Raw genomic sequence first — 27,577 nt, 5'->3', positions numbered from 1 at the left:
TTATAATAAACTAAGTTACAAAAAATGAAATACTAAGAAAATCTTAAGGAAAATACATTTAGAGTAATGTACTGTATTTATTAAAAAAAAAAAATCCATGTATACATGGACCTGCATGGTTCAAACCCATGTTGTTCAAGAGTTAACTGTAAAGAAAATCCCAAAGAAAGCACAAAAATGCTACTAGAGCTAATAAACTAATTCAGCTAACATATAGGGAACAAGAAAAACACAGAAATACCAGTTGTTTCTACATACTGGTAAAGAACAAAGGAAATTGAGAAAGCAGTTCCATTTATAATAGTGTCTAAAAGAATTAAATACTTAGGAATAAGGCTCACCAAGGAGGTAAAAGATTTATATGCTGAAAACTATAAAATATTGCTGAAAAACATTAAAGATGACCTAAATAATGGAAAGAAAGACATCCCATTCTGATTGATAGGCAGACTTGACATTGTTAAGATATCAATATCACTCAAGGAGATCTACAGCTTCAACACAGTCCCTAACAAAATTCCAATAGCCTTTCCCACCGAAATGGAAAAGCCAATTCTCAAATTCACACAGAATTACATGAGACCCAGGATAGCCAAAATAATCTTACTTTAATTTAATTTTATTAATTTTATTTCTTAAAAAGAATTTATTTATTTGACAGAGAGATCACAAGTAGGCAGAGAGGCAGGCAGAGAGAGGGGGAAGCAGGCTCCCTGCTGCGCAGAAAGCCCGATGTGGGGCTTGGGGCTCATTCTCAGGACCCTGAGATCATGACCTGAGCCAAAGGCAGAGGCTTAAGCCACTGAGCCACCCAGGCTTCCCCAAAATAAACTTGAAAAAGAATAAAGTTGTGGGACTCATACTTCCCAACTTCAAAACTTACTATAAAGCTATAGTAAGTAAAACAGTATGGCGTTGGCATAGGACAAACATAGATCAATGCAACAGAACAGACAGCCCAGAAATAAATCCTCACATCTATGATCAACTGATTTTCAACAAGGCTGCTAAGACTATTCAATGGGGAAAGGGCAGTCTTTTCATGGATATGAGGCCAAAAGTGCAGGCAACAAAAGAAAAAAATAGATAAACTGGATTTCATAAAAATTAAGAATTTTTATGCATCTAGGACTACTATCAAAGAAGTTGAAAAGACAACCTACAGAATAGGAGAAAATATTGGTAAATGACAGATCCGATAAGGGATTAATATGCAGAAAATATAAAGAACTTCTAAAACTCAATAATAATGACAATAACAGGGAGCTATCAGGGTGGCTCAGTTGGTTAAGTTGTCTGTCTTTGGCTTAGGACATGATTTTGGGGTCCTGAGATTGAGTCCTGCCTTGGGCTCCCTACTCAGTGGGGATTCTGTTTCTCCCTCTCTCTGTGCGTTCGCTAATGCGCACACTCTCTCTCTCTCAAATAAATAAATAAAATCTTTAAACAAAAATAATAACAATAGAACCCAACTTTAAAAAATGGGAAGGGCGCCTGGGTGGCTCAGTGGGCTAAAGCCTCTGCCTTAGGCTCAGGTCATGATCTCGGGCCTGGGATGGAGCCCCGCATTGGCTCTCCACTTGGCGGGGAGCCTGCTTCCCCCTCTCTCTCCCTGCCTCTTTGCCTACTTATGATCTCTGTCAAATAAATAAGTAAAATCTTAAAAAAAAAAAATGGGCAAAGGACTTGAATAGACATTTTTCCAAAGAAGATATACAAATGGCCAATAACCTATGAAAAGATGCTCATCATTGGTCATTAGGGAAAATGCTCATCATTGGTCATTAGGAAATGCAAATCAAACCAACAAAGAGATATCCCTTCATGCCTACTAGGGGAGCTACGATAAAAAACAAACTAAAACAAAAAATAGAGTAAGTGTTGATGACAATGTAGAGAAACTGGAATCCCCATGTAGGGCTGGTAAGAGTGTAAAAGGGTACAGCCTCTATAGAAAATAGTTTTGTGGTTTCTCAAAACATAGAACTATCTTACTACCCAGCAATTCTACTCCTAGGTATGTATCTAAAAGAATGGAAAGCAAAGACTTGAATAGATATTTGTATATTAATGTTCATAGCAGCATTATCCACAATAGCTAAAAGGTAGAAACAACCCAAGGGTCCATCAACAGATGAATAAAAAAAAAAAAAGGCAGATCCAAACAATGGATTATTATTTGGCCATAAAAAGGAATGAGATTTTGATATATATTACAACATGACCAGGTAGTGAAAACATTATTCTTAATTAAATAAGACACATATAAAAAGACAAATGTATGATTCCACTTACCTGAGTTACCTAGTACAGGCAAATTCATAAAGACAACAAGTAGAAAAAGGATTGCCAGAGAATGGGGGGTGGGAAGAAAGAAGGATGTTTGGGATGATATGAAAGCTTTGGGTATAAAGAGAGGTAATGGTTACATAAAACCTTGATTGTATTTAATGTCACTGAATTATACATTTATTAATGGTTAAGACAATAAAGATTATGTTATGCATACTTTACAATAAAGTTAATTATATACCCAAAAGAAATTAATACACAGCCATAAAAAACATGTCTGTGAATGTTCATAGTAGCATTATTCATAATAGCCTAAAAGCAGAAATAACCACATGTCTATCAACTGATTAATCAATGAATAAATGTGGTACAGCTATACAATGAAATATTATTTAGTGATAAAAAGGAATCAAAGTAAAACTGGGAAAGTTCTAATAAGATTGGTGTAGAGTATCAATGTCAATATCCAATGGGTCGTATTATACTACAGTTTTGTAAAAAGTTTTCACTGGGGGCTTCCGGGTAGAGTGTATAAGGGATCTCTCAATATTATTCCCTATAACTGCGTGTAAATCTACAAATACCTCAATAAAAATTTCAATTAAAAAAACTGTCACAGAAGGTGACACTGGCTGTGATCTCAAAGTGTCCTGCTTTCTCCTAAAATTTTATGCCACAGATCTACTTATTTATATTAAAGTTTTTGAACTTGCCCTTAGAAAAAAAAGAGGATAAAGTACTGGTACATGCTAAAACATGGATCAACCTTAAACTATTATATCTTAAGCCAGTTATTAAAAAAAAGCTGAACATTTAATTTATATAAAATACCTAGAATAAGCAAATCTATAGAGACAGAATGTAGATTAGTGGTTGCCTAGAGCTGGACAGGAGGCTTGGGAAAAACTGCTAAGAAATATGGGGTTTGTTTTTGGGGTGATGAAAATGTTCTAAATTTAGATTGTGATGATGGTTGCACAATTGTGTGAATATACTAAAATCCATTTAATTGTGTACTTTCCATGGGTCAACTGTATGGTATATGAATCATGTATCAATAAAGATGTTAGAAATTTTTCTTGTGAAGAATACTGTTAGAGAGCTTACGGGGTGCGGTGGCAGAACTAAGATGAAACTTTGGAAAACTCTATGTATTGATTAACCATGCCTTTTCTGTCCCTCTTTAATACAGTTACACAGTGAACCATATACTTCTTACCCAGCAGCTTGAATTCCTGTACTCCTTTTCTTGAACTAGTAGGATAAAGATTATAAAGTGTGGGATTTTTTAACCATTTTACCTGTGAGTAGCTCTATCCACGTCTGGACGGTTTCTGTGGGTTCAGTTGCTTTGATGTGTTTGAGAGTTTCATCCAGCAAAACATCCCCTGTTGGGCTATCTGACTTTAGAAGTACCTTTAAAGGAAGAGTCAAGGGACCCTGGTTCATTTACTTAATTCAAATGAAAATATTTCAGTATACCATATATAGATTATTGGTTAAGTGTTGTAGGAAATGCAAAGCATTCAAGAAGTTTAAAATCCAGCATGGCGTAATAGTAAGAGGACAAAAATAACATTTGAAGTGGACCCTAGGAACAAACTGGATATAAATGATCATGGAGAAAATATGCAATAACAACTCTCTGGGTCTGGAATACCAACTTTTAAAAAAAATATTTTATTTATTTATTTGAGAGAGAGTGAGAAAGAAAATGAGCAGGGGGGAGGGGCAGAGGGATGGGAAGAAGCAGACTCCCTGGTGAGCAGGGAGCCTGATGCGGGGCTCCATCCCAGGATCATGACCTGAGCCAAAGGCAGATAACCAACTGAGCCACCCATGTGCCCAGAGCATGTGACTCTTGATCTCAGGGTTGTAGGTTCAAGCCCCACACTGGGAATAGAACTTCCTGGTGATACCTAAAGAATGTCATTTTGGTAGAGTTCTGAGTATGACAGTGACGTTATGAGTGGAAAAAATAAGTAGTAAAAAATGGAAACAGGAGTATAACTCATATGGTGGACTCGACTCGCTATAAACGGAAGGAGAAAAATCTAATGGTTATCTGAGCATGACTAGGGTTAAACAAAGACTCACCTGACCCATATGTTTGCCCTCCTCCTATATAAAACTCTATTTCATAATGTTATAGTTATAGAGGGAGTAATAACAGCATCCTAAAGTGATTTTTCTACATAAAAAAGATAAAACCATAACCTCCTTCTAATTTTTTAGATGATGGATATTTGAATTTCTTCCTCTGCTATAAGTTAACTAAAACTGTTAGATAATGGGACAACTGTCAGTGATACTTCTCTTGTCTCACTATTCAGATCTTCCCATTCCCCCCAGGGGCACCTGGGTGGCTCAGCTGTTAAGCCTCTGACTCTTGGTATTAGCTCATGTCTTGATCTCAGGGTCATGAATTCAAGGCCCTCAAAAACAAACAAACAAACAAACAAACAAACAAAACTTCCCATTCCTCCAAAATGACCATTGGTATCTGCCCTTTCGTAAGTTAGGAGGATGTCCACAGAGGTGCTATACCTTTCTGTCCAGTAGTCGCTTCTTACGCATTGTGGGGGGTTCCAGATAGATTCGACCCCGCATTGCCAGCTCTATCAGGATACCCCCTCGCAGGCCAGATGATATGCAGTCATTCCAGAAAGATGTGTAACCCTAGAAAAGGCAAAAGAGAAGAGAATGTTCTGAAAGGGTTATGGACTTGCAGCAAGCACCTTAAAGATGGTTCACCTTTTTTTTTGTTTAAAAGATTTTATTTATTATTTGACAGAGAGCGAGCGAGACAGAGAACACAAGCAGAGTGAGTGGGAGAGGGAGAAGCAGGCTTCCCGCTGAGCAGAGAGCCCGATATGGGGCTCAACCCCTAGGACCCTGGGATCATGACCTGAGCCAAAGGCAGATGCTTAACAACTGAGCCACCCAGGCACCCAATGGTTCACCTTTTTGTGATTCATTTCATGTCACATTACATGAACTCAAAGCATAGAATAAGAATGGAATCTCTCTTTAATCCCCTTAATCTAAACCCCCCAAATAAGGTTTTCTGTCTGACTTTTAGCTCTTTGTGAATTCCCATGGTTCAGTTGTTAGTTGATAACTGGCAAGTCAAATTTTAATTTTTTAGAAGAATTTTGGCTTCTTGGAAAGCTATTTTATTGGGTAGTGTGGTAGAAATCCAGCTCTGCCACTGACTGGATAAGTACCTTGGGTATGTTATTTAACCATTTTCAAGTGCAATGTCCTCATCTGTAAAACAGGGACACTAATATCTTTCTTTCTAAGTTTGCTGTGAGGAATAAATTGGATGTTACATATAAGAAGGCATTTAGTAGAGTGCCTGGCATATAGTAGCCGCTTAAATTACTAGTTTCCCTTCCCTGGAAGCTATACAAAGACATAGAAGAAATAACCACTGTCTTAAGGAACCAAAAAATCTAACTGGAAATACCATGCAAATGTGAGGAAAATTCTGTGATAATATAAATTTTAAATAAAAGCTCAATTGAAAAAGTAGCAGCAGAAGGCAAAAATTTGGTTTAGAGGATAGTTTTTCAAATTATAAATCACTTTTGGGCTAGTCAGAAACTTTTATGGGATTTGAACTGGGGTTTAAAGAATAGGCTGAATTTTTCAGAGAAGGGAAGGTTTTCTGGATGAAGATGAAGGAAGTCGTCCAAATTCTACTATTTTTCAAAAGGGCATTCTAAGCAAAAGTTTAAAGGAAAAAGACATCAAATATGTTTAGAGATCTAACTCAAGGACATAAGATCAAGTTGATTGGGGCCAGGCTGTGGAAAGCCTCGATGCTCTGAACTTTTACTAAAGGCAATATTGAATCCTGAAGGTTTTGAGCAAGGAGTTACAATTAACACAAGAAGAACTGTTAAAGAGTTATTAGACTAACTGTTCAACACTCCAGCCATCTTTAGGTGTAGCACTCCCTCTAATGGAAGAGAAGCTGGATGAGATGTTGGCAGGGAAGTTCTAGCATGGCTTTAAAGTATCACCTTTAATGGTTACTATATAAATCACTATTTTTAAAAAAATTTATTTATTTATTTACTTAATTTTTAATTTTTTAAAAAACAAGCTCCACGCTGAATGTGGACCTTGAACTCATGACCCCAAGATCAAGGGCCTCATGCTCTACCAACTATGCCAGTCAGGTGCTCCATAAATCACTATTAATAGTAGTAATATCTAATATTTATTGGATACTTATTATACAGATTTGCATTCAGCTTTTTTGTATGCATGATCTGATCACATCTTCACAACAACCATATAAGGGAGGTACTACTATCCACATTTTAAAGATGAGGAAACTAATGGAGTTTCTGTGACATGGCAGGGGTTACAAAGTTAAACAGTGGCAAAGAATTAAAAACATTTTTTTAATACCACTTTCCTCTTTATTGGTTTAGAAGTTATGCACTCTCTTCTCTTTAGCAAAGTTATCCTTGAAATTTTAACATGCATGACAATTTAAAATTAATACAAAATCTAATTAGTTTTAAATGAATCAATATTTAACCAGTCTTCCATTTGACCAATATTTTATCTTTTACCTCACGTTAGACATTATTATTAGCATTATCATTATATTATACAGGTAGCACTTGTTTAGATTTACTCAGATGCTTGTCAATATCTTTGCTCACCATTCCTACCTGCATCTTAGACCTCCTCTCTGGTACCATTTTCCTTCTTCCTAAAGCAGAACTTCCTTAAGTGAAAGTCTGTTGGAGACAAACTATTTTATCCGAAAGGTCTTTACTTAACATTGTTTTTTTTTTTTTAAGATTTTTTAAGAGGGGCGCCTGGGTGGCTCAGTGGGTTGAGCCGCTGCCTTCGGCTCAGGTCATGATCTCAGGGTCCTGGGATCGAGTCCCGCATCGGGTTCTCTGCTCGGCGGGGAGCCTGCTTCCCTTCCTCTCTCTCTGCCTGCCTCTCTGCCTACTTGTGATCTCTGTCTGTCAAATAAATAAATAAAATCTTTAAAAAAAAAAAAAAGATTTTTTAAGATTTTATTTATTTGAGAGAGAGAGAGAGAATGAGAGAGAGAGACTGAGCATGAGGAGGGGGTAGGGAAAAGCAGACTCGCACTGAGCCAGGAGCCAGATACAGAACTTGATCCCGGGAACTCTGAGTGGCCTGAGCCACCCAGGCACCCTCAACATTGTTTTCTAAAGATAAGTTCCTTGGGGCGCCTGGGTGGCTCAGGCATTAAGTGTCTGCCTTCGGCTAGGCTCATGATCCCAGGGTCCTGGGATCAAGCCCTGCATTAAACCCCACATCGATCCACGCATGGAGTCCTGCATTTGTGCTCCCTGCTCAGCGGGAAGCCTGCTTCTCCCCATCCCACTCCCCCTGCATGTGTTCCCTCTCTTGCTGTCTCTCTCTCTGTCAAATAAATAAATAAATAAATATCTTTAAAAAAAGATAGTTTCTCATGTCAAAATGGATTAAAGATCTGAATAGAAAATAAAAAATAATAAATATGGTTTTTCTGGACATAACAATCCAGGCTGATAGTTTTCTCATAGCACACTGAAAATATTAAGCCCTCCTCTTCCAGCTTCCATTGTTGCAGTGAGAAATATATCATTCTTTTGATTGTGGTTGCTTGTAGGTGATTTTTTTTCCATAGGTCCCTTACGATCTTCTCTCTTGGTGTTTTATAGTTTGACGATGGCATGACTGTGTGTGAATTTACTTATCCTGCTTGGCATATGCTTCCTGTATCTGTAGGTCCATTTCTTATTCTTCAAAAATTCTCACTTCTTATCTCTTAAAAATTTTAGCTCTCCTCCATTTTCTTTATTTTTCCCTTCTGGGACATCAGTCTTTCTGTCTTTTAATCTTTTATATTTTCCATTTCTTTTGTCCCTAAATTGCTTTCTGAAGAGTTCATATCTGGCTTCCAATTTACTCTCTCCATCTGTAACTAATATGCTAAACTAACCACAAGATTTTGATTTCAACTTTGATTTTTTTCATTTCTAAAAGTTCTGTGTAGTTATTTTTCACATTTGCTTGGTCATTTGTGATCATTTCTTTTTGTTGTTCATTTTGTGATTCTTTTATTTCTTTAAAAGGTCATAGATATTGGGGTGCCTGGGTGGCTCAGTGGGTTAAGCCTCTGCCTTTGGCTCAGGTCATGATCCCAGGGTCCTAGGATCGAGCCCCACATCAGGCTCTCTGCTCAGCAGGGAGTCTGTTTCCCCCTCTCTCTGTCTCTGCCTGCCTCTGCCTACTTGTGATCTCTGTCTGTCAAATAAATAAATAAAATCTTAAAAAAAAATAAAAGGTCATAGATATTTTATATTTTCTGATCATTTTAATATGTGAGGTCCATGAATGACCTATTATTTGTGATTTCTGCTGAATCTTTCTCATGGGTATTTGATTCTTTGTATGTTTGATATTTGATTAAGAAGTGGCCCATATATGGGCGCCTGGGTGGTTCAGTGGGTTAAAGCCTCTGCCTTCAGCTCAGGTCATGATCCCAGAGTCCTGGGATGGAGCCCCACATTGGGCTCTCTGCTCAGCAGGGAGCCTGCTTCCCTTCCCCTTTCTCTGCCTGCCTCTCTGCCTACTTGTGATCTTTGTCTGTCAAATAAATAAAATCTTAAAAAAAAAAAAGAAGTGGCCCATATTAAATTTTTTTGTGAATCTCTGAGATCCTGAAGGCCTAAATTAAAGATGCCTTCTTTCAGAGAGGAAGATCTGTATTTGCTTCTGCTGAGAGTCAGGCATGAGGGGATTGGGGGACTGCCACACAACTGGGACCAGAATTTTATTTTTTTACAAGATTTTAAATAATCTCTACATCCAGCCTGGGGCTTAAACTCACAAGATCAAGAGTCTCATGCTCCAGTGAGCCACCTGGGTGCCCTCTACTGGGACCACATTTAAACCTAGCTTCCCCATTTTATCTCAACTCTGAGGTTTATTCTTGACTATCCAATTCCCAGATCTCAGGACTGATTTGATAATTTGTCCTGGGGCAATCTGGATTTCATGTTTGTTTATTGCTCACCTCTACGATTTTAAGTTTGGTGTTTGTTTGGGGACCCTGAAGATTTCTTACTTTCCAAAGGCCCAACAGTACTTAGAAATTATGTTTATTCAAGACTCAATATCTGACCACTATACTGCCAGAGATAGTGGTCTTCTAATTCCAGTTTTCCCATTATAACCAGGATGATCTTTATGCTCAAATCTAATGATATAACTCTCTTCCACTCTACTTAAAAATCTTTCAAATACTCCTCCCAGTCAAGTCCAAATTCCTTAGTATAATGCTCAAGCCAAGAGGCTACTCACTGGTCTCTCCCTGGCCTCTTTCCCGTAGAACACTATGCTCAGTTTTCCAGAACTATTTTTAAGTTTATTTTATTAGTAATCTCTAAACCTAATGTGAGGCTCAGACTCAAGACCCTGAGATCAAGAGCTGCATGCTCTTAGACTGAACCAGCCAGGGACCCCCAGAATTATCTTAAGTATTCTTAATGTATCATTTTTGCCTACTGGCCTTTGTCCACATTGTTCTCTCTGTCCAGAAGAACCAGTACCCTTATTTCCCCAATTCTTCCCTGTTCTTAAGGATTGTGTACAGGGATCATATCTTCTATGTACCTTTTCGAACACCACTTTTCCTTCTAGTCCACCCTCCAGGTTAGGTTCCTCGCCTGGGTGTGCCTATATATACTTCTCCCTTATTTCTTTTATCACACTGTAATCAATTGTCCTCAGTAGAGTATAAATTTCTTAAGGGAAGAGTATCTGACTAATACATAGTATTTCTCAATGTTTCTTTTTTTTTTTTTTTTTTTGAAAGATTTTATTTTATTTATTTGACAGAGAGAGAGAGCATGAGAGGGGAGAGGTCAGAGGGAGAAGGAGACTCCCCGCCGAGCAGGGAGCCTGATGTGGGACTCGATCGAAGGATTCCAGGATCATGACCTGAGCCTAAGGCAGTCGCCTGACCAACTGAGCCACCCAGGCAGCCTCTCAATGTTTCTTGACAACATAAATTTATGATTGGAAATAAACATGTTGGGATGCCTGTGGGTGGCTCAGTTGTTAAGCATCTGCCTTCAGCTCAGGTCAAGATTCCAGGGTCCTGGAATCAACCCTTGCATCGGGCTCCCTGCTCAGTGGGAAGCCTGCTTCTCCCTCTCCCACTCCCTCTGCTTGTGTTCCCTCTCTCGCTGTGTCTCTTTGTGTCAAATAAATAAAATTAAAAAAAAAAAAAAAAGAAATATGCAAACCTGGCAAAAGCTCAGTTTGAACCATAAACATTCCTTAAACCTATCCACATTTCCTGTGGGCCTGATTTTAGATACAAAGCTGGGATTAGTTCCATCTACTATCTGCCTCATGGCTACTTGGGAAGAGTCACGTTTATAACCCCTCTTTAAGGAGGGAGTAGGTTTTTTTTAAAGATTAATCCTTGGTTTTATGCAACTCAGCTGCCTAATTAAGGTTACACTATAACTTTTTTCAGGACATGTAATTTATTTAGGCAGAACTTTTATATAATCTTGGTAATTTTATAAATCTCAACAGGTGTGCAAACGCCCATCAGCCAGTATTAAAACAAATAGAGGAAACTAATTTGTTTGTTTTTTCATTTCTTCCTGACCATGTAACTTCTGTTACAGTAACAGTGATGTCAGACTGTCAACAGAACTGTAAATGAGAAGCACAGTAAATAAAGAAACAATGGCTAGCAGGATGTAGAAACTATGTTTTTTAATATCATTCCCATCATAGCATCTTATGTAAAGCTCCCCAGGAGTTTTTTTTAACTTTCTTTTTATTGAGTCATGCATCGTAATAGGAAAAAGCCTGAAAATATACATGTGGAGTTTTAAAAAATAATTATAATTCTAAGGTCCATATCCCTCTAAATAAATATTTCCTGGTGGATTTACTGGTGGATTCTCAAATCATCTATAATAAAGATTCTGTGTTAAAGGGCCAATGGTTCAGTATGCAGGATGATCTAATACATGCATATTAAAGTTCACCATTAAGTCATTAAATTTCGTTATCAAAGGCTATACACATTAGGGAAAAGAGAAAGAGAAAAATTTTAGGATCTACTAAAACAAATGGAATCGCACATTGCTTCATGACCAAGAGAGAATCCTGAAGGCTTGCAGAATGATATCTTTGAATAGCGGACCTTGTTTTATCTTAATTAGAAGTGTAATAAATGACTATTAAAAAAAAAGGAAAAAAATCACATTATAGAAATGTATAAAATTACAGGGGCGCCTGGGTGGCTCAGTGGGTTAAAGCCTCTGCCTTCAGCTCAGGTCATGATCCCAGGGTCCTGGGATTGAGCCCCGCATCGGGCTCTCTGCTTGGCAGGGAGCCTGCTTCCCCCCTCTCTTTCTGCCTACCTCTCTGCCTACTTGTGATCTCTGTCAAATAAATAAATAAATAAAATCTTTAAAAATAATGTACTGTTTTTCTTTGAAGTACTCTACTGAAATATTAGCTTCCAAGGTTTGAATTAAATTCCTCTTTTATAGGGGGCGCCTGGGTGGCTCAGTGGGTTAAAGCCTCTGCCTTCAGCTCAGGTCATGATCCCAGGGTCCTGGGATCGAGCCCCGCATCAGGCTCTCTGCTCAACAGGGAGCCTGCTTCCCTTCCTCTCTCTCTGCCTACCTCTCTGCCTACTGTGATCTTTGTCTGTCAAATAAATAAATAAAATCTTTTAAAAAAAAAATTCCTCTTTTATAAATTAATGTGATTCATTCTAACTCCAATTAATATTTCTATGTCCACACAGCCAATAGAGATATTTCATAAAAGAGATTAAGCATTAAAAAGTCATTCTGCTTAAAGGGGCGCCTGGGTGGCTCAGTGGGTTAAAGCCTCTGCCTTCAGCTCAGGTCATGATCCCAGCGTCCTGGGATCGAGTCCCACATCGGGCTCCTTGCTCAGCGGGGAGCCTGCTTCTCCCTCTGACTCTGCCTGCCACTCTGTCTGCCTGTGCTCGCTCTCTCGCTCTCTCTCTCTGACAAAAAAAAAAAAAAAAAAGTCACTCTGCTTTATCATAATGGGTAATGAGGAACTGTGACCTGGATGTTATTCCGGCTTAACGCATGATTTCGGCATGACTAAGAATGGGCTATTAACCTAAACAAATGAACAGAATTTCTCAACTTCAGGAAGGTTATATCCTTTCAGGCTTATTCATAAGGAGGTTGGATGAAATATACAAAACTAGTCATAATGATCAGTTTATTAATTTTCTCAACTCCAGTTGAGTTTTTTCTTAAAATAAAGCCACTATCAAAATTTCAGGGGGGGAAAAAAAAACATGATAATGCCTTATCAGTGAAAAAGAAATTCAAAATAAAGGAAAGCAACTGGTAATCTTTGGATATTCCTACATTAAAGTCTCATACTTGGCAACAAAAATATGCTTAGTTTTTTACTTTAAGAAATTTAAAAGTGATTATAGCATTAAAATCAGTAACTTACACGTCTTTCTTTCCCCACAGTTCGCTACTTACGGGAAAAAGGACAGTGCTACACACTATCCAAAGAGGAAATACTTGAGAAAAGGGAGTAAAAATCTGAATACACGTATGTAGCTCTAAATCTATTTCCCTACAACTCTCAAATAACTTAAAATAGATTCAGAAACACTTTAAGGTAATTATGGCCTCAAACCTCAGAAGAGCAAAACTTAAGTAAACGCAGATTCACCTTGTTTTCAAACAGCTTTTTCTCCCTGATTAAAAAGTAGTATAGAGATATTTTAGAAAATTTGGAAAGAAAGAAAATAATAAAAAATTAAAATGACTCACAAATTTCATCATCCTATTATCTTTTGGGTATATGTAAAACCAGAACTTTTCTTTTTACATACAATACACATTTCTTCTCTCCTAACCACTAATTTTCCCATATGCTTCTTCTCCAACTTCAATTTTGGGGCTTTCCTTCAGAAAACAGCATTGTGTGAGTTATGAAACGACAGAACGTATACATTACAAGTTTTCATAAAACACTGGGGAATAGAAGTAGAACAAACTGAGAGTGGTGATTTCATCATCTTTCATAACAGGGAATCAATAAGATATTGTGTAAAATGGAATCACGTGGTTAAGAAAACGTCGTTTTTTCTTTTTAACATTTTTGGCTTAACGCTCCCAACACACATGAAGTAGAGAAATTATGAACCTCTATATATCCATCATCTAGCTTCAACAGCTACCAATATAATCATCTCTCTTTTATAACTGTCTGTGCTCACCAGATTATTTCAGTACAAATCCAAGTTATTTTAACATATCATCTATAAAATATTATCATACTCTCCCCAAGGCAGGAAGACTTAAAAAAAAAAAACTGTAATACTAACATCACACGTAAAAATTAATAAGAATTTTAAAAAATTAACAAGAATTCCTTAATTTTATCAAATATTCAGTAAGCCTTCAAATTCTACCAGTTGTTTTATATATGTATATATGTGTATATATATATATATATATATGTATATATATATATATACACATTTTTTTTAATTTAAATTTTTTTTTTTTTTTGAGAAAGATAGATAGCATCCTCTGGGGGGACAGAGGGGGAGGGAGAGAGAAACTCAAGCAGACTCCGCACTGAGCATGGAACCCAAAGCAGAGCTGGATCTCACAAACCTGAGATTATGACCTGAGCCAGAACCAAGGGTCAGAGACCTAACTGTGCCTGTATATATGTAATACATATAAATACATATTTACATATATACACACATACATGTACATACATACATATATGTATATCTTTTTTAAGAGGGTGGGGAAGGGCAGAGGGAATGAGAGAATCTTAAGCAGACTCCATGCCCAGCATGGAGCACAACTTGGGGCTTGATCTCACAACTCTGAGATTATGACATGAGCCAAAATTAAGAGTTGGATGCTCGCTGACTGAGCTACCCAGGTGCCCTGTTTTACCCTTATTTTGTAGAGATAATATTTTATAGAGATAATAGTAATTTTTTAAAAAAGATTTTATTTATTTGAGAAGGAGAAAGAAAGAAAGCGCAAGAAGGAGGAGCAGCAGAGAGAGGGAGAGGCAGGCTCTCTGCTGATGTAGGGCTCTGTCCCAGGTCCCTGGGATCATGACCTGAGCCGAAGGCAGACACTTAACCGACTGAGTCACCAAGGTGCCCTTAAGTGGTAGACTTTGAATCTGAATGTAGATATATCTGATTCTAAGTCCTGTGTTTTTAAACAATGCCTATCAGAAAATCAAGAAAATATGGGACGCCTGGGTGGCTCAGTGGGTTAAGCCGCTGCCTTCGGCTCAGGTCATGATCCCAGGGTGCTGGGATTGAGTCCCGCATCCGGGCTCCTTGCTCAGCAGGGAACCTGCTTCTCTCGCTGCCTCTGCCTGCCTCTCTGCCTGCTTGTGTGTACTCGCTTGCTCTCTCTCTCTCTGGCAAATAAATACAAAAATTAAAAAAAAAATCAGAAAATACAGTAACTAAGCATATTGGGAGATAAATGCAAGGGAACTTAAAGAATGGGCAGGTCATTGTTTTGTAATGTTTCTTTTTATCACTGGATTTGTGATGGACTTTAAAAGGAAATGCTGAATTTATTTAAGATTTATTTTTTAAAAATTTTTAAAAAATATTTTATTTATTTGAGAGAGACAGAGACAGCAAGAGAGAGCACAACCAGGGAGGAGAGGGAGAAGCAGGCTCCCCACTGAGCGGGGAGCCCAATGTGGGGCTCAATCCCAGGACCCCAGGATCATGCCCCAAGGTGAAGGCAGTGATGAGCCTTCCCCAAATGAGCACCCCAAAATTTATTTATTTTAGAGAGAGAGATGGAGAAAGAGTGTGAGTGGGGAAAGGGACAGAGGGAGAAGAAGAATCTCAAGCAGACTCCCCGCTGAGCGTGGGGCTGGATCCCAGAACCGGAGACCTGAGCCAAAATCAAAAGTCAGATGCTTAACCAACTGAGCCACCCGGGAGCCTGAGGAAATGCAGAATTTAAGTTAAAACAAACTATAGGGACAGTAACAAAAGACAAATGTTGGGATTCTGGGAAGATGACAGAGCAGAAAGAAATCTTTGTCTCATGTTGTAATTATGCATCTCTGTGTGTGTATATATACATAGAAAGCAGTCTATAAGCATATATTAAAAGACTTCAATAGCAGTTATCTTTCAGTGGTGACATTATGGGTGAAAGATTTTTATTTTCTTTAAACATTTAATAAAAACTTGAGGTATAGGGTGCCTGGGTGGCACCTGGGAGTCTGCTTTTTCCTCTGCCTGCCACTCCCCCTGCTTGTGCTCTCCTCTCTCTTTCTCTGTCAAATACAGAAATAAAATCTTAAAAAATAAAATAAAATAAAAAATTGAGGTATAATTTATATAGAGTGAAATGTACAGATGTTAAGTTCAGTTTGTTTTGACAAATGCATATAACCACATATCTCATTCCCCATCACTAAGTTCTCTCATGTAGACTTCTGAATTTCTTAGTATAAACGTATTTTGCTTTTTTATTTTGTTTCTAAAAAAATTTTTTTTAAGATTTTATTTATTTGACAGCGAGAGAGGGAACACAAGCTGGGGGAGTGAGGGAACACAAGCAGGGGGAGTGGGAGAGGAAGAAGCAGGCCTCCTGTTGAGCAGGGAGCCCGATGTGGGGCTCGATCCTAGGACCCCGGGATCATGACCTGAGCCCCTCAGGTGCCCCTAAAAGTAGTTGTGAGATTTTTAATTTTTTATTTGAGGGAGAGAGAGTGGGGGAAGGAGAAGGAGCAAAGGGAGAAGCAGACTCTCAGCTGAGCAGGGAGGCCAGTGCAGGACTTGATCCCAGGACCCTGAGATTGTGACCCAAGTCAAAGGCAGATACTTAACAAACTGAGTTACCCAGGCAGCCCTATTTTGCTTTTAAAATCATAAAAATAAAGCTTTTAAAAAAAATCTTAGACATATATATTTTTTAAAAAGTCAATAATAGCAACAAAAGGTGAGCACAATCTACCAATGAACACATGGAAGCCTGAAAACCACTGATTCAGGTTTTCTTTTTTTTTTTTTTGGCCGTTCCCACTTTAAACCTTCTGGGCAACTGCGAATAGGTGAGGACAAACATAGAAAGTAAAGAGTAACCTCCAAGGAATTTCCTCTTCCATGTTTTTTTTCTCTTCCATGTTCTTTTTTTTTTTTTTAAGATTTTATTTATTTATTTGACAGACAGAGATCACAAGTAGGCAGAGAGGCAGGCAGAGAGAGAGGAGGAAGCAGGCTCCCCGCTGAGCAGAGAGCCTGATGTGGGGATTGATCCCAGGACCCTGGGATCATGACCTGAGCCAAAGGCAGAGGCTCCAACCCACTGAGCCACCCAGGCGCCCCCCTTCCATGTTCTTATAGTACTTTTTGTACCTTTCTTATAGCACTTAGATATCTAGTACTATTGTTATTGTATACATATCTCTTCTCCCATATCAGATTCAAATGCTTCTTGAGGGAATAAAAACATATCATCTTAATTACTTCTCTTTTTCCTTATTTTATTCAGTGTCTTGGACAGAGCAGGTGCTCAATAAATGTTGGCTGACTTGAACTGAAGGAAAAATCACATCATTATTTAGTTTAATGACACTTCCTGAGGATGAACTGCACTCCAGGTGCATATAAGTAAATAATTACAAATTATCTCCAAAATCTTTCTATTTCCTCTAAAACCTTTCTAAATCATTGTTATGGGGTGAACTGTGTCTTCCCAGACTCCATATGTTGAAACCCTAACCCCTAATATCTCATAATGTGACTGTATTTGGAGACAATGCCTTGAAACAGGTGATTAAGTCAAATAAAACTGTTAAAGTAGGCCATAAACCAATCCGACTTGTGTCCTTATAGGAGGAGGAAATATAGACACAAGGACACTAGTGATACACGCACAGAAGAAAAACCACATAGAGACACAGTGAGAAGATAAGTAGAAAGGCCTTAGGAGAAACCGAATCTTGGACTTCAAGCACCCAGAACTGTGGGAGTAAAAGGGTTCTGTTGTTTCAGCCACTCAGTCTGTGGTATTTTGTTACAGCAGCCCTAGCAAACTTAATACAACATAATACTCCTGCTGAAAAACCTAGAAGAAATTTAAGTTTTAAAATTAAAGAAAAAAGTATAGGGCGCCTGGGTGGCTCAGTGGGTTGAGCCGCTGCCTTCGGCTCAGGTCATGATCTCAGGGTCCTGGGATCGAGTCCCACATCGGGCTCTCTGCTCAGCAGGGAGCCTGCTTCCCTTCCTCTCTCTCTGCCTGCCTCTCTGCCTACTTGTGATCTCTGTCTGTCAAATAAATAAATAAAATCTTAAAAAAAAAAAAGAAAAGAAAAAAGTATACTAACTACTTATTTATATCTTTTTAGTATAACAGTCTCCTCCTTCTGTAATGAAGATATATGACATGGGTTGTAATCTATGGCTGGCAATTGAAGAGAAAAATATAAAATGCCTATTTAATTATACATTAAACTTTCTGAAGATATGGTTATAATAAATCAAATATTATTTACTACTTAAAAATTTTTTTAAAAAGATTTAGTTGTCAGAGAGAGAGAGAGGAGGCAGATGGAAAAGCAGACTCCCTGCTGAGCAAAAAGCCCGATGCCAATCTCGATCCCAGGACCCTGGGATTATGACCTAAGTCAAAGGCAGACGCTTAACTGGCCATCCAGGTGTCCCATATTTACTGCTTCTTTTAACATTTTTCATTTTGCAAATTGGGTTCCCTAAATTTCCTACTTGACTTATTGTTCCTTATGACCAGAATATCTTGTTTGATGGAAGAAAGAAAAGAGAAAACAGTCTGTAAGACTTTCATATTTCCTCCTCATATTGTGATGGGATGAAATATAAAGCAAAACCATATCATTCAGACTTGCTAAGCAGTACTTTCCCTTATTTTGCCATTATTGATGTGAACTTAATATTTTTTATGGGATCCCAAAATCTTTAAGAGTGAACTTTGCTAAAGAAACAAAACAAACAAACAAAAAAACACAAAACAGAATAAGCTTTGCTGGAGTATTGAACATTGAAATAAGAAAGCTGTGGATAAGACTTGTAAAAATAACTGTGCCAAATATTACTGCAGAATGTAATAATCTTTTATCTTACTAGGAGATACAAATTAAGCTCTATATGAAGCTATCCTAAAAGATGAATTTCTTGGGTTTCTACTAAGCAATAGCAATCCTGAACAATTAATTCTCCTTGTTCAGCAAGAAATAAAAAAAAAAAATATGTCATACATACTTTGGAAGCATGTCCTTTTAAAAACTGTCCGAGTCAGTCTGAACATAAATTCCACCACTTATTGACCAATTAACCATCTAACTTTGCTTTCATAAAGAGAAGACGATATCTGCCTTGTAGAATCAAGCAAGAGAAAGTAAAAAAGTACAGTATGTTTTGAAAACTCTAAGTTACACAAACACAAAAAAACAAAGGAGGACATGAAAGACATGGAATGGCTTGCATCAAATTTATAGATTCAATGGCTATGGCCGAAGGTCCAAATATAAGTGGTTTTTATTTTAATATCTATGCCAGGAATTTTGGAAGAGAACAGTGTGCAACTAGGGGTTGGGGGAAGGGAGAGGCAAGCTCTCAATGAAATAGCTTAAACTATTATTTCCTACTGTTAAAATAGGACTTTGGTCTCCCAGTTTATTTCCTTTTGTACCCACAGTAAATTGGGGGTTATATGAATGGATATAATAAAACAGAAGTTCTTTTTTTTTTTAACAGCCTATGTTAATAAAAACCAGAAAACCTGACAAACAAGTCCTTCTGATACACTTGCCCTATTCACTATGGCAATAACCACTGACAAGGGATTTATTGTTCATTTTGTGCAATCAGGAAACTAAAAGACAAGGCAGTGACCTAAATGAGACTTTTAATCTTTTGATTTTAATAAAATGGTTTAGGACTGAGCAACTTTTTAAGAGGAGTAGTTCTCTCCATTGATAGCCAGTCATCGACAAGTTGTATACTGACTTCTTGTGATTTTTTTTTTTTAAGATTTTATTTATTTATTTGACAGAGAGAGATCACAAGCAGGCAGAGAGGCAGGCAGAGAGAGAGGAGGAAGCAGGCTCCCTGCTGAGCAGAGAGCCCGATGCGGGACTCGATCCCAGGACCCTGAGATCATGACCTGAGCCGAAGGCAGCGGCTTAACCCACTGAGCTACCCAGGCGCCCCTTGTGATTTTTTTTTTTAAGTTTATTGATTAGTTCACCAGAATTTTACCAGCTTTAAAAAAGCTTGTCCTTCTAATCTCCCATTGCTAATAAATTGAGTGAATTAAAACTGATGGATGATCATTAGTAGCTTGAAAAAGTGGAGTATTAACATATTTTATATTTATTTATTTATTTATTTATTTATTTATTTTTAAAGATTTATTTATTTATTTATTTGACAGAGAGAGATCACAAGCAGGCAGAGAGGCAGGTAGAGAGAGAGGAGGAAGCAGGCTCCCTGCTGAGCAGAGAGCCCGATGCGGGGCTCGATCCCAGGACCCTGAGATCATGACCTGAGCCGAAGGCAGCGGCCTAACCCACTGAGCCACCCAGGCGCCCCATATTTTATATTTATAATGTATAAGTTTTATCCAGTCTGATTTATCATATTTTTTTTAAAGATTTTATTTATTTGACAGAGAAAGAGCACAAGTAGGTGGAGCAGCAGGCAGAGGGAGAGGGAGAAGCAGACTCCCCACTGAGCTAGGAGCCTGACAAGGGGCTCAATCCCAGGACCTCAGGATCATGACCTGAGCAGAAGGCAGACACTTAACTGACTGAGCTACCCAAGTGCCCAATATCATTTTTCTGTATGTATGAACAGTGGCATTGTTTGAAAGAACAAGAATAGTCTTAGCAGCACCATTTATAATGGACTCCTAAATGTCTGTTAACCAGCAGATTGAATGAATAGTGGAATAGTGATATAACTGAAATTCTATATTGCATAATATAGAATTTTATTTTATTTTTTTTAAAGATTTTATTTATTTATTTGACAGACAGAGATCACAAGTAGGCAGAAAGGCAGGCAGAGAGAGGAGGAAGCAGGCTCCCCGCTGAGCAGAGAGCATGATGTGGGGCTCGATCCCAGCACCCTGGGATCATGACCTGAGCCGAAGGCATAGGCCCTAATCCACTGAGCCACCCAGGCGCCCCTAGAATTATATTTTAAAATATAATTTTTAAATTATATGCAGCAACATAGGTGAATCTCAAACATCATATTGAACCAAAAAATACATAACAGTATCAACCTAATAACATACAGTTTAAAAAAAAGCAAAACTAAATATATTGTTTAGGAATATACACACATGTTAGAAGTGCTGGGAGGCGAGGCAGGATGTGGTTAGAGAAGGGCACAAGAGGATGACCCCACAATGCCGGTAATGTTCTTTTGGTGGTGGTTACGTGTTTGCTTTAAAATTACTTGTTAAATTGTACATATGTGTTTTATAAATTTTTCTATATATGCTATATTTCACAATTTTTGAAAAGTTAAACAATAAAATACATGACTGAATACTGAACGTCCAGCTAAGTTTTGGTAGTTGAGTTTCAAAATATCTGACTTAATTTAAAGAAGATGAGATGTTTTCCAGTATCTGTGGTTATTCCAGGTGCAAATCATTGAAATTATACATTCAGCTGATTTTTTTCCCTCTAGAACTGTGTTTCTTTTCACAAACTGACTTTTGCTCATATTCAGAATTCAGCTTAAGAGTTATCACTTCCCAGTATCTCTTTCCTCTCCTGTCCCACTAGCACTTTCCACCACTGATCTGGGTTAGGTATCTTTCCTTTGTACCCTCAGCAGCCAGAACGGTCACACACACATCACATGTACTGCAATGGTCTGCTAACATTCCAGAAGCCCTTTCCAATCTCTCCAGCCACTCTCATCCCACTAGACTATAAATTATCTCAAAAGCAGGGACAATTGTCTTTGTTTTCTTTCAGTATCTATCACTTTATACATATGAGACATTCAGTAACTTTTTGGTGACCAAACAAATTAATGAAAATTTATTTCCAAAATTCCAATGAGCAATACTTCTTGCCACTTTTGACTTGAGTGACATGAGAAATATGATTAAAACCTTTTTTTTTTTTAAGACTTATTTATTTGACAGAGAGAGGAAGAGCGAGAGAAGGAACACAAGCTGGGGTAGTGGGAGAGGGAGAAGCAGGCTTCCTGCCGAGCAGGGAGCCCGATGTGGGGCTTGATCCCAGGACCCCGGGATCATGACCCGAGCCGAAGGCAGACCCTTAACGGCTGAGCTGTCCAGGCACCCCTGATTAAAACCTTTTATGTCACAGCACATAAGTAGTCAATAAATGGGATTACTAGGAGAAAGCTTGGAAGCGAAGAGGGTTAAAACACTATCCACAAACTAAAAAGATTACTGCCAAAAGTCAAAAGCATTAATAGGCTCATTCCTCTTACAAGTAACTTAATTTAATCATAAAGATTTCATAAAGGAGACGTTTTAAATATCCTAGCAATTTAATTAAAGTATTAATTGTCCATGAGTCAATAATATCTATATCAAAACTCCTACCAAATGCAATAATGACAAATAAATGGGATCTTGATTTCAACAGAAAATAAATCTGTATTATTTTGGTCAGGTTGGTGCTCAAGTTTAATTTTCTCAGTTGAGGGCAGTGTTACCGAACTGAGATTTTTTTTTCTTAACTTTTATTTTATTTTATTAAGCAGGCTCCATGCACAATGTGGGGCTTGAACTCAAAAACTTGAGATCAAGAGTCTCATGCTGTACCAACTGAGCCAATCAGAGGTCCTTGATAACATCTAATTTTAAATGTACTTAAAAGGTTAGACTCTTCAACATATACTTAGACTTCTTGATTATTTTCACAAGACAGTGAAGCTTAACACAGTTGACCCTTAAACAACTGTAGGCTATTTGTAGTTAAGTTTTGGGAGAGCAAAAAGTTATACATGGATTTTCAACTGTATGGGTATTAGGCACCCTTACCCCCCATGTTTTTAAGGGTCAACTGTATTTTTTTTAAAGATTTATTTATTTGAGAGAGAGAGAGTGTGGAACACATGGTGGGGAGGGGCAGAGGAAGAAAGCCTTAAGCAGACCCTTTGCTGAGCCTGGCACCCCAGGCAGGGCTTGATCTCATGACCCTGAAACCATAGCCCTACGATCACGACCGGAGCCAAAACCAAGAGTCAGACACTTAACTGAGCCACCCAGGCACCCCTGCCACAGAATGGTTTTAAAACACAGCTGACCCTTGCGGCACCTGGGTGGTGTAGTGGGGTAAGTATCTAACTCTTGATTTTGTCTCAGGGTTGTGATATTAAGCCGTACTTCAGGCTTCAGGGTCTGGGCTCAGTGCAGAGTTTGCTAGTCCCTCTCCCTCTGCTTCTCCCCCAGGCTCTTACACTCTGTCTTTCTTGCTCTCTCAAATAAATAATCTTTTTTTTTTTTTTTTTTCAGATTTTATTTATTTTTCAGACACACAGAGAGAGAGAGAACAAGCAGGGGGAGTGGCAGGCAGAGGGAGACGGAGAAGCAGGCTCCCTGCTGAGCAAGAAGCCCATGTAGGACTCAATCCCAGGACCCTGGGATCATGACCTGAAGGCAGATGCTTAACCACTGAGCCACCCAGGCCACCCCATGTTTTCAAATAGATATAATTTTAAGAACTGTAGTATTGGGTTCTAAACAAAGAATCTTACGGAAATCTTCAGCAAAAGTTAACTTTGGGACTTTGGGATACAAAGTTTAACCCTTAGGATTTTTTTGACATGTCACAAACCTTAAGCCATGTGAAAACAAGAAATTATATTACATATTAGAACATATATTCACAAAGAACATAGAGCAAAAATATCATTAAGTCCTTATTTTGGACACAAAAATGAAATGGGCTTTCCTATTTTCATTAGGCTGATCCCTTTACTTAAAGGAAGAATCTATAACTATAGAGAACAAATTGATCATTATGAAGGGAGGTGGGTGGGAAGATGGATGAAATAGGTGAAAAGGACTAAAAGTACACTTATAGTCACGAGCACTGAGTAATGTGTAGAATTGTTCAATCACTACATTGTACACCTGAAACTAATATGTAGTATGTTAACTACACTGGAATTAAAATAAAAATAAATAAATAAAGGAAAGAGTCTGCAAGTCTCTGCCTGACACTCAAAATCTGCCACACTCTAGTCTGAATCTAGTTTGCCAATTTTGATTCTCATTTTTCTCCAAGAAAACACCTACTTCAGTCACAGTGGTTAATTAACTCCCAAACTCATCAAGCTCATAATAATTTCAGGTTCCCTCATCCAGAATGTGTTTTCTTTACTCCGTTTATGTTAATCTTACCTGTTCTTAAAGGCCCAGCTTGGGGGAGCCTGGGTGGCTTAGTGGTTAAGCATCTGCCTTCAGCTCAGGTCATGATGCCAGGGTCCTGGGATTGAGCCACTTCATTGAGCCCCTTCATCAGGCTTCCCTGTTCAGCGGGAAGCCTGCTTCTCCCTCTCCCACTCCCCCTCTGCTTGTATTCCCTCTCTTACTGTCTCTCTCTGTATCAAATAAATAAATAGAATCTTCAAAAAAAAAAAAAAAAAAGAAAGAAAAGAAAAAAGGCCCAGCTTGTTTTACTGCCTTCTATTCTTCCCCAGATTATTTCAACCCATTATGTTCTCTCTTCCTTCCAACTCTCTTGACTCTTACTGTTCTAACATGGAAAAACTTACTGGATTTTTACTGTTGTTTACCTATTTAGAAATCTTTTGAACTGTGAAATATAATGCATATACAGAAGAGTGCATGAAACAAAAGCGAAAAAAGCTCAATGATTAATGTCTCGGTAAATATACATGAAACTTTCCCCAAATACAGAAACAGAAAACTGTTAGTACCCAGAGAGCCCCCTCATGTTCTTTTCTAGTTACTAATACCCTCCTCCTATCTTCCCCCCTACAAAACGGTAACCACTATGCTAACAACTATGGTAATCCCTTTCTTGCTTTTCTTTGTAGTTTCAATCATCTAAATATGTAACCCCAAACAGTTTAGTTTTCTTGAATTTTATATACATGGAATCATATAGTATGTCTTTTCTGTCTGTCTGTTACTGAATATTACATGAGAATCATACATGTTTTATAACAATGTTCATTTTCATTCTGTATAGAAAAGATGTTTATATTCATTTAGATAAATGGACAACTCATTTTTATCCATTCCACAGATGATGGATCTTTGGGTTACTTAACTTTTAGAAAGTATGTATGTTTTGTCTCCCTAGCTGGAATGCAAGTTTCATGAGGGCAGGGGCCATACATAGTATCTTATAGTATTTTATATTTACTTTAGTATTGCATAATGCTAAGCACATCATGGGTGCCCCCAATCACACTAAATAATGATTAAATAAATCTATGAGTAGTTTAGGAGGTGAGAAGAAAATAATTAGTGCTGGAAATCAATGTTTTTTAAAAAGATTTTACTTATTTATTTGAAAGTGAGTGAGAAAGAGAGAGAGAGAGGAGAGAATGAGTGGGGGTAGGGGCAGAGGGAGAAGCAGACTTCCTGCTGAGCAGGGGGCCCAACACAAGGTGTGATCCTAAGACCTGGGATCATGACTTGAGCCAAAGGCAGAGGCTTAACTGACTGAGCCACCCAATAGAGCCCCATCAATTAATATTTTTAGAGAGAGTTATATAACCAGCATTTTGGAATAGCACTACTGTTTTAATAAATCAGAAGGTTTGACCTCTCCTATTTATTTATACCTAAGAATTTATCATTTCTTGATCTTCCTGAGCCAACTGAAAGCTAAAAATGTAATTTATCAACTATTTTAAAAAATAAAATTAGAACTCAAAAGGTAATTATTCAAAAGGCTAATTCTCTATTCATCTTTGTACAGTACCTCACCAGAGTTTCTTTATTTCTTGTTCTATTTCCTTGTATTTATATTAACTATTATAAATTTAAAAGCACACGAAGAGAAGTCCAAAGTTAGACTCTCCACAAAACAGAAACAAAAATTCTAGTATCTAAGGTTAGCAGGAAATTAATCATTCCTATTCAAAAGTAAAACAAACCAAATAGCTTTTTAGTTCTAATATGCTCTTCTACAGTCAGCAAACGCATCCTAGGTACTGTGTAAACATCTCAAAACAGTATTTATGCCGCCTAATCTTCAGACCTACTCTGATAGTCTCTTGGAGAGTCAGTTTTGCATTTTCATTTGCTTAATTTTCGTAAAACTAGAGCTTCATCAACTTTCTCAGCAAACAGGAAAGTACACTTGCAGGCAAGATTTTCTGATATATCTGTCTTGGCCAAGTACATATGTGCATGTCTCTAATATTAGTTTTAACAACACACAGGCTATAAGAAGTCTTGTAAGTTTTGTTCCAGTCTGTAATTTGACGTGATAAAAAAATAGAAAAGGGAAACGTGCTATAGAGAATGTAAAGTCTAAGAAACAAGAATAATCCCAAATTGAGAAATCAATGCAGGAAAGAACAGATGGTACTAGATGTTTGTAGCCAATTCATTACTAGCTAAGGATAGTTATCAAAGCCAAATTTAGTATTTTTTAATGTAAAGTAACATTTTAATTTGTTAAGTTTTCAAAATGAAGGCCAATAATATATGTGCTTTTATTATCATTATTATTATATTACTAAAAGCTTTCTTGGAAAAGAAATGGTTGTTTAAAATATTAAGTTAAATTTCTTCATAATCTCTTCATGAGGGAAGAAAGTGAAACACAATAAAAAGTTAAATTACAAATGAAGGATAATGTATTACAGTAGAAGAACCAGCAAATATGTGGTTATACTCTTAAGACCTGCTTTTTCAAGACTAATTCTATTATGAAGTGTTCTATTAACAAGGGACAACTTAGAAAGAGAAATCTGCAATTAATTTAAAAACATTTTCTGAAATTAAAATATTTATCAGTTGTTGATACTTAATTTCTGAAGATCCACAGAATTTTTAAAAAGTTATTTCTACTGCATTGCAAGTTGAAACCTATTCACTGTTTATTTTTATAAAACAGCTAATCATACACGTTTCTTGTCTTGTCATTTAAAAGATTTTCCTCCTCACACTTCAAGACAATTTCAATGTGTGGGCCCTCTTAGTTTAATAGGAGGCTATTTCACCATCAATGTCATTTGGGAAACTACAAGTACAAAAATTTTACGTGTGTTCTACTCTCTCCTATCTTCTAAAATTTTGGAGGAATTTTGTAATTAAATTACCCTTTAAGTAATTATACTTCCGGATTTTACCCTCCAAATATCAGCTACCCTCCCAAACTCCCCCACCCACCTGATGGCTAGAGCACAATTCTAAGGCCAACTTAGCATTAATGAAAATATTCTGTCATATTACTTCTTAAAAACATTCCAATATTCAAGAGTCTTTGGGAGAGACTAGTAAACCCAATTGTGTTACCTCTTTATCTTTTAGTCCCAGGAGCAATACTTCTTCCATAAGTGTGAGGCGAATATCCTTAGAGTCACCAGAATCTTCATTGTCTGGACTCCTGTCTTGATTAGTGTCTTCCTCACTTTCCACCTTCTTTTCAGAGTTCTTGCCTATTTCAGTGCGACGGGCCCGGTGAGTTAAAGTGGTCATTCTCAGCTGTTTCTGGAGAGGGTGATGAAAAAATATCTATAAGTAAGCTTATGTAAACAGAACATATTGATATTCATACAGACCTACTACAAATGTATACAAATAAGAAATATATATAAACTTAAATAGAGAAAGGAGTAAAGACCAGAAAAATTAGGTGGGTAACACAATATGTTTTTCAAAGTACAATAGCTTGAAGGTACACAGAAGGCATTGACAGAAAATCAAATCAGTAATATTAAAGACTGGTACAAATGATTGATCAATCTTTCTTTGCTTTCTTTCTTTCTTTCTCTCTCTCTTTTTCTTTCTTTCTTTCTAGAAATGATCATCTTTTAACCCTGCTGATTATTATTATTATGTGCATAATCTATAATCCAGGAGTATATACACATCATTGTAACTTGTCTTTCATAAAATGGATTCTCCCCAAGTTAAATAATATGGGACAGCAAAAAATTGTGAGAATCCAGGCCCCCAAATCCATGTAATAATCTACATGTAACTTCAATAAACAT

General features: G+C 37.4%; 1 protein-coding gene across 1 annotated transcript in view; it reads right to left on the bottom strand.

Annotated features, from left to right (window-relative positions):
- Window positions 1-27,577, bottom strand: part of LOC111162042 (golgi phosphoprotein 3 like) — a 39,504-nt gene that overhangs the window by 10,344 nt on the left and 1,583 nt on the right. The window contains exons 2-4 of the mRNA XM_022526222.1: window positions 26,877-27,071; window positions 4,840-4,971; window positions 3,594-3,708 (exon numbers count right to left, since the gene is read on the bottom strand). Of these exons, the coding sequence (XP_022381930.1) occupies window positions 3,594-3,708; window positions 4,840-4,971; window positions 26,877-27,059 (430 nt within the window). The 5' untranslated portion in view covers window positions 27,060-27,071. The remainder of the gene's footprint in view (window positions 1-3,593; window positions 3,709-4,839; window positions 4,972-26,876; window positions 27,072-27,577) is intronic.

This window comes from Enhydra lutris, unplaced genomic scaffold, assembly GCF_002288905.1.
Source record: "Enhydra lutris kenyoni isolate GAN:26980312 unplaced genomic scaffold, ASM228890v2 scaffoldscaffold88, whole genome shotgun sequence".
NCBI lineage: Eukaryota > Metazoa > Chordata > Mammalia > Carnivora > Mustelidae > Enhydra > Enhydra lutris.
This window is presented reverse-complemented; position numbering and strand designations above follow the sequence as displayed.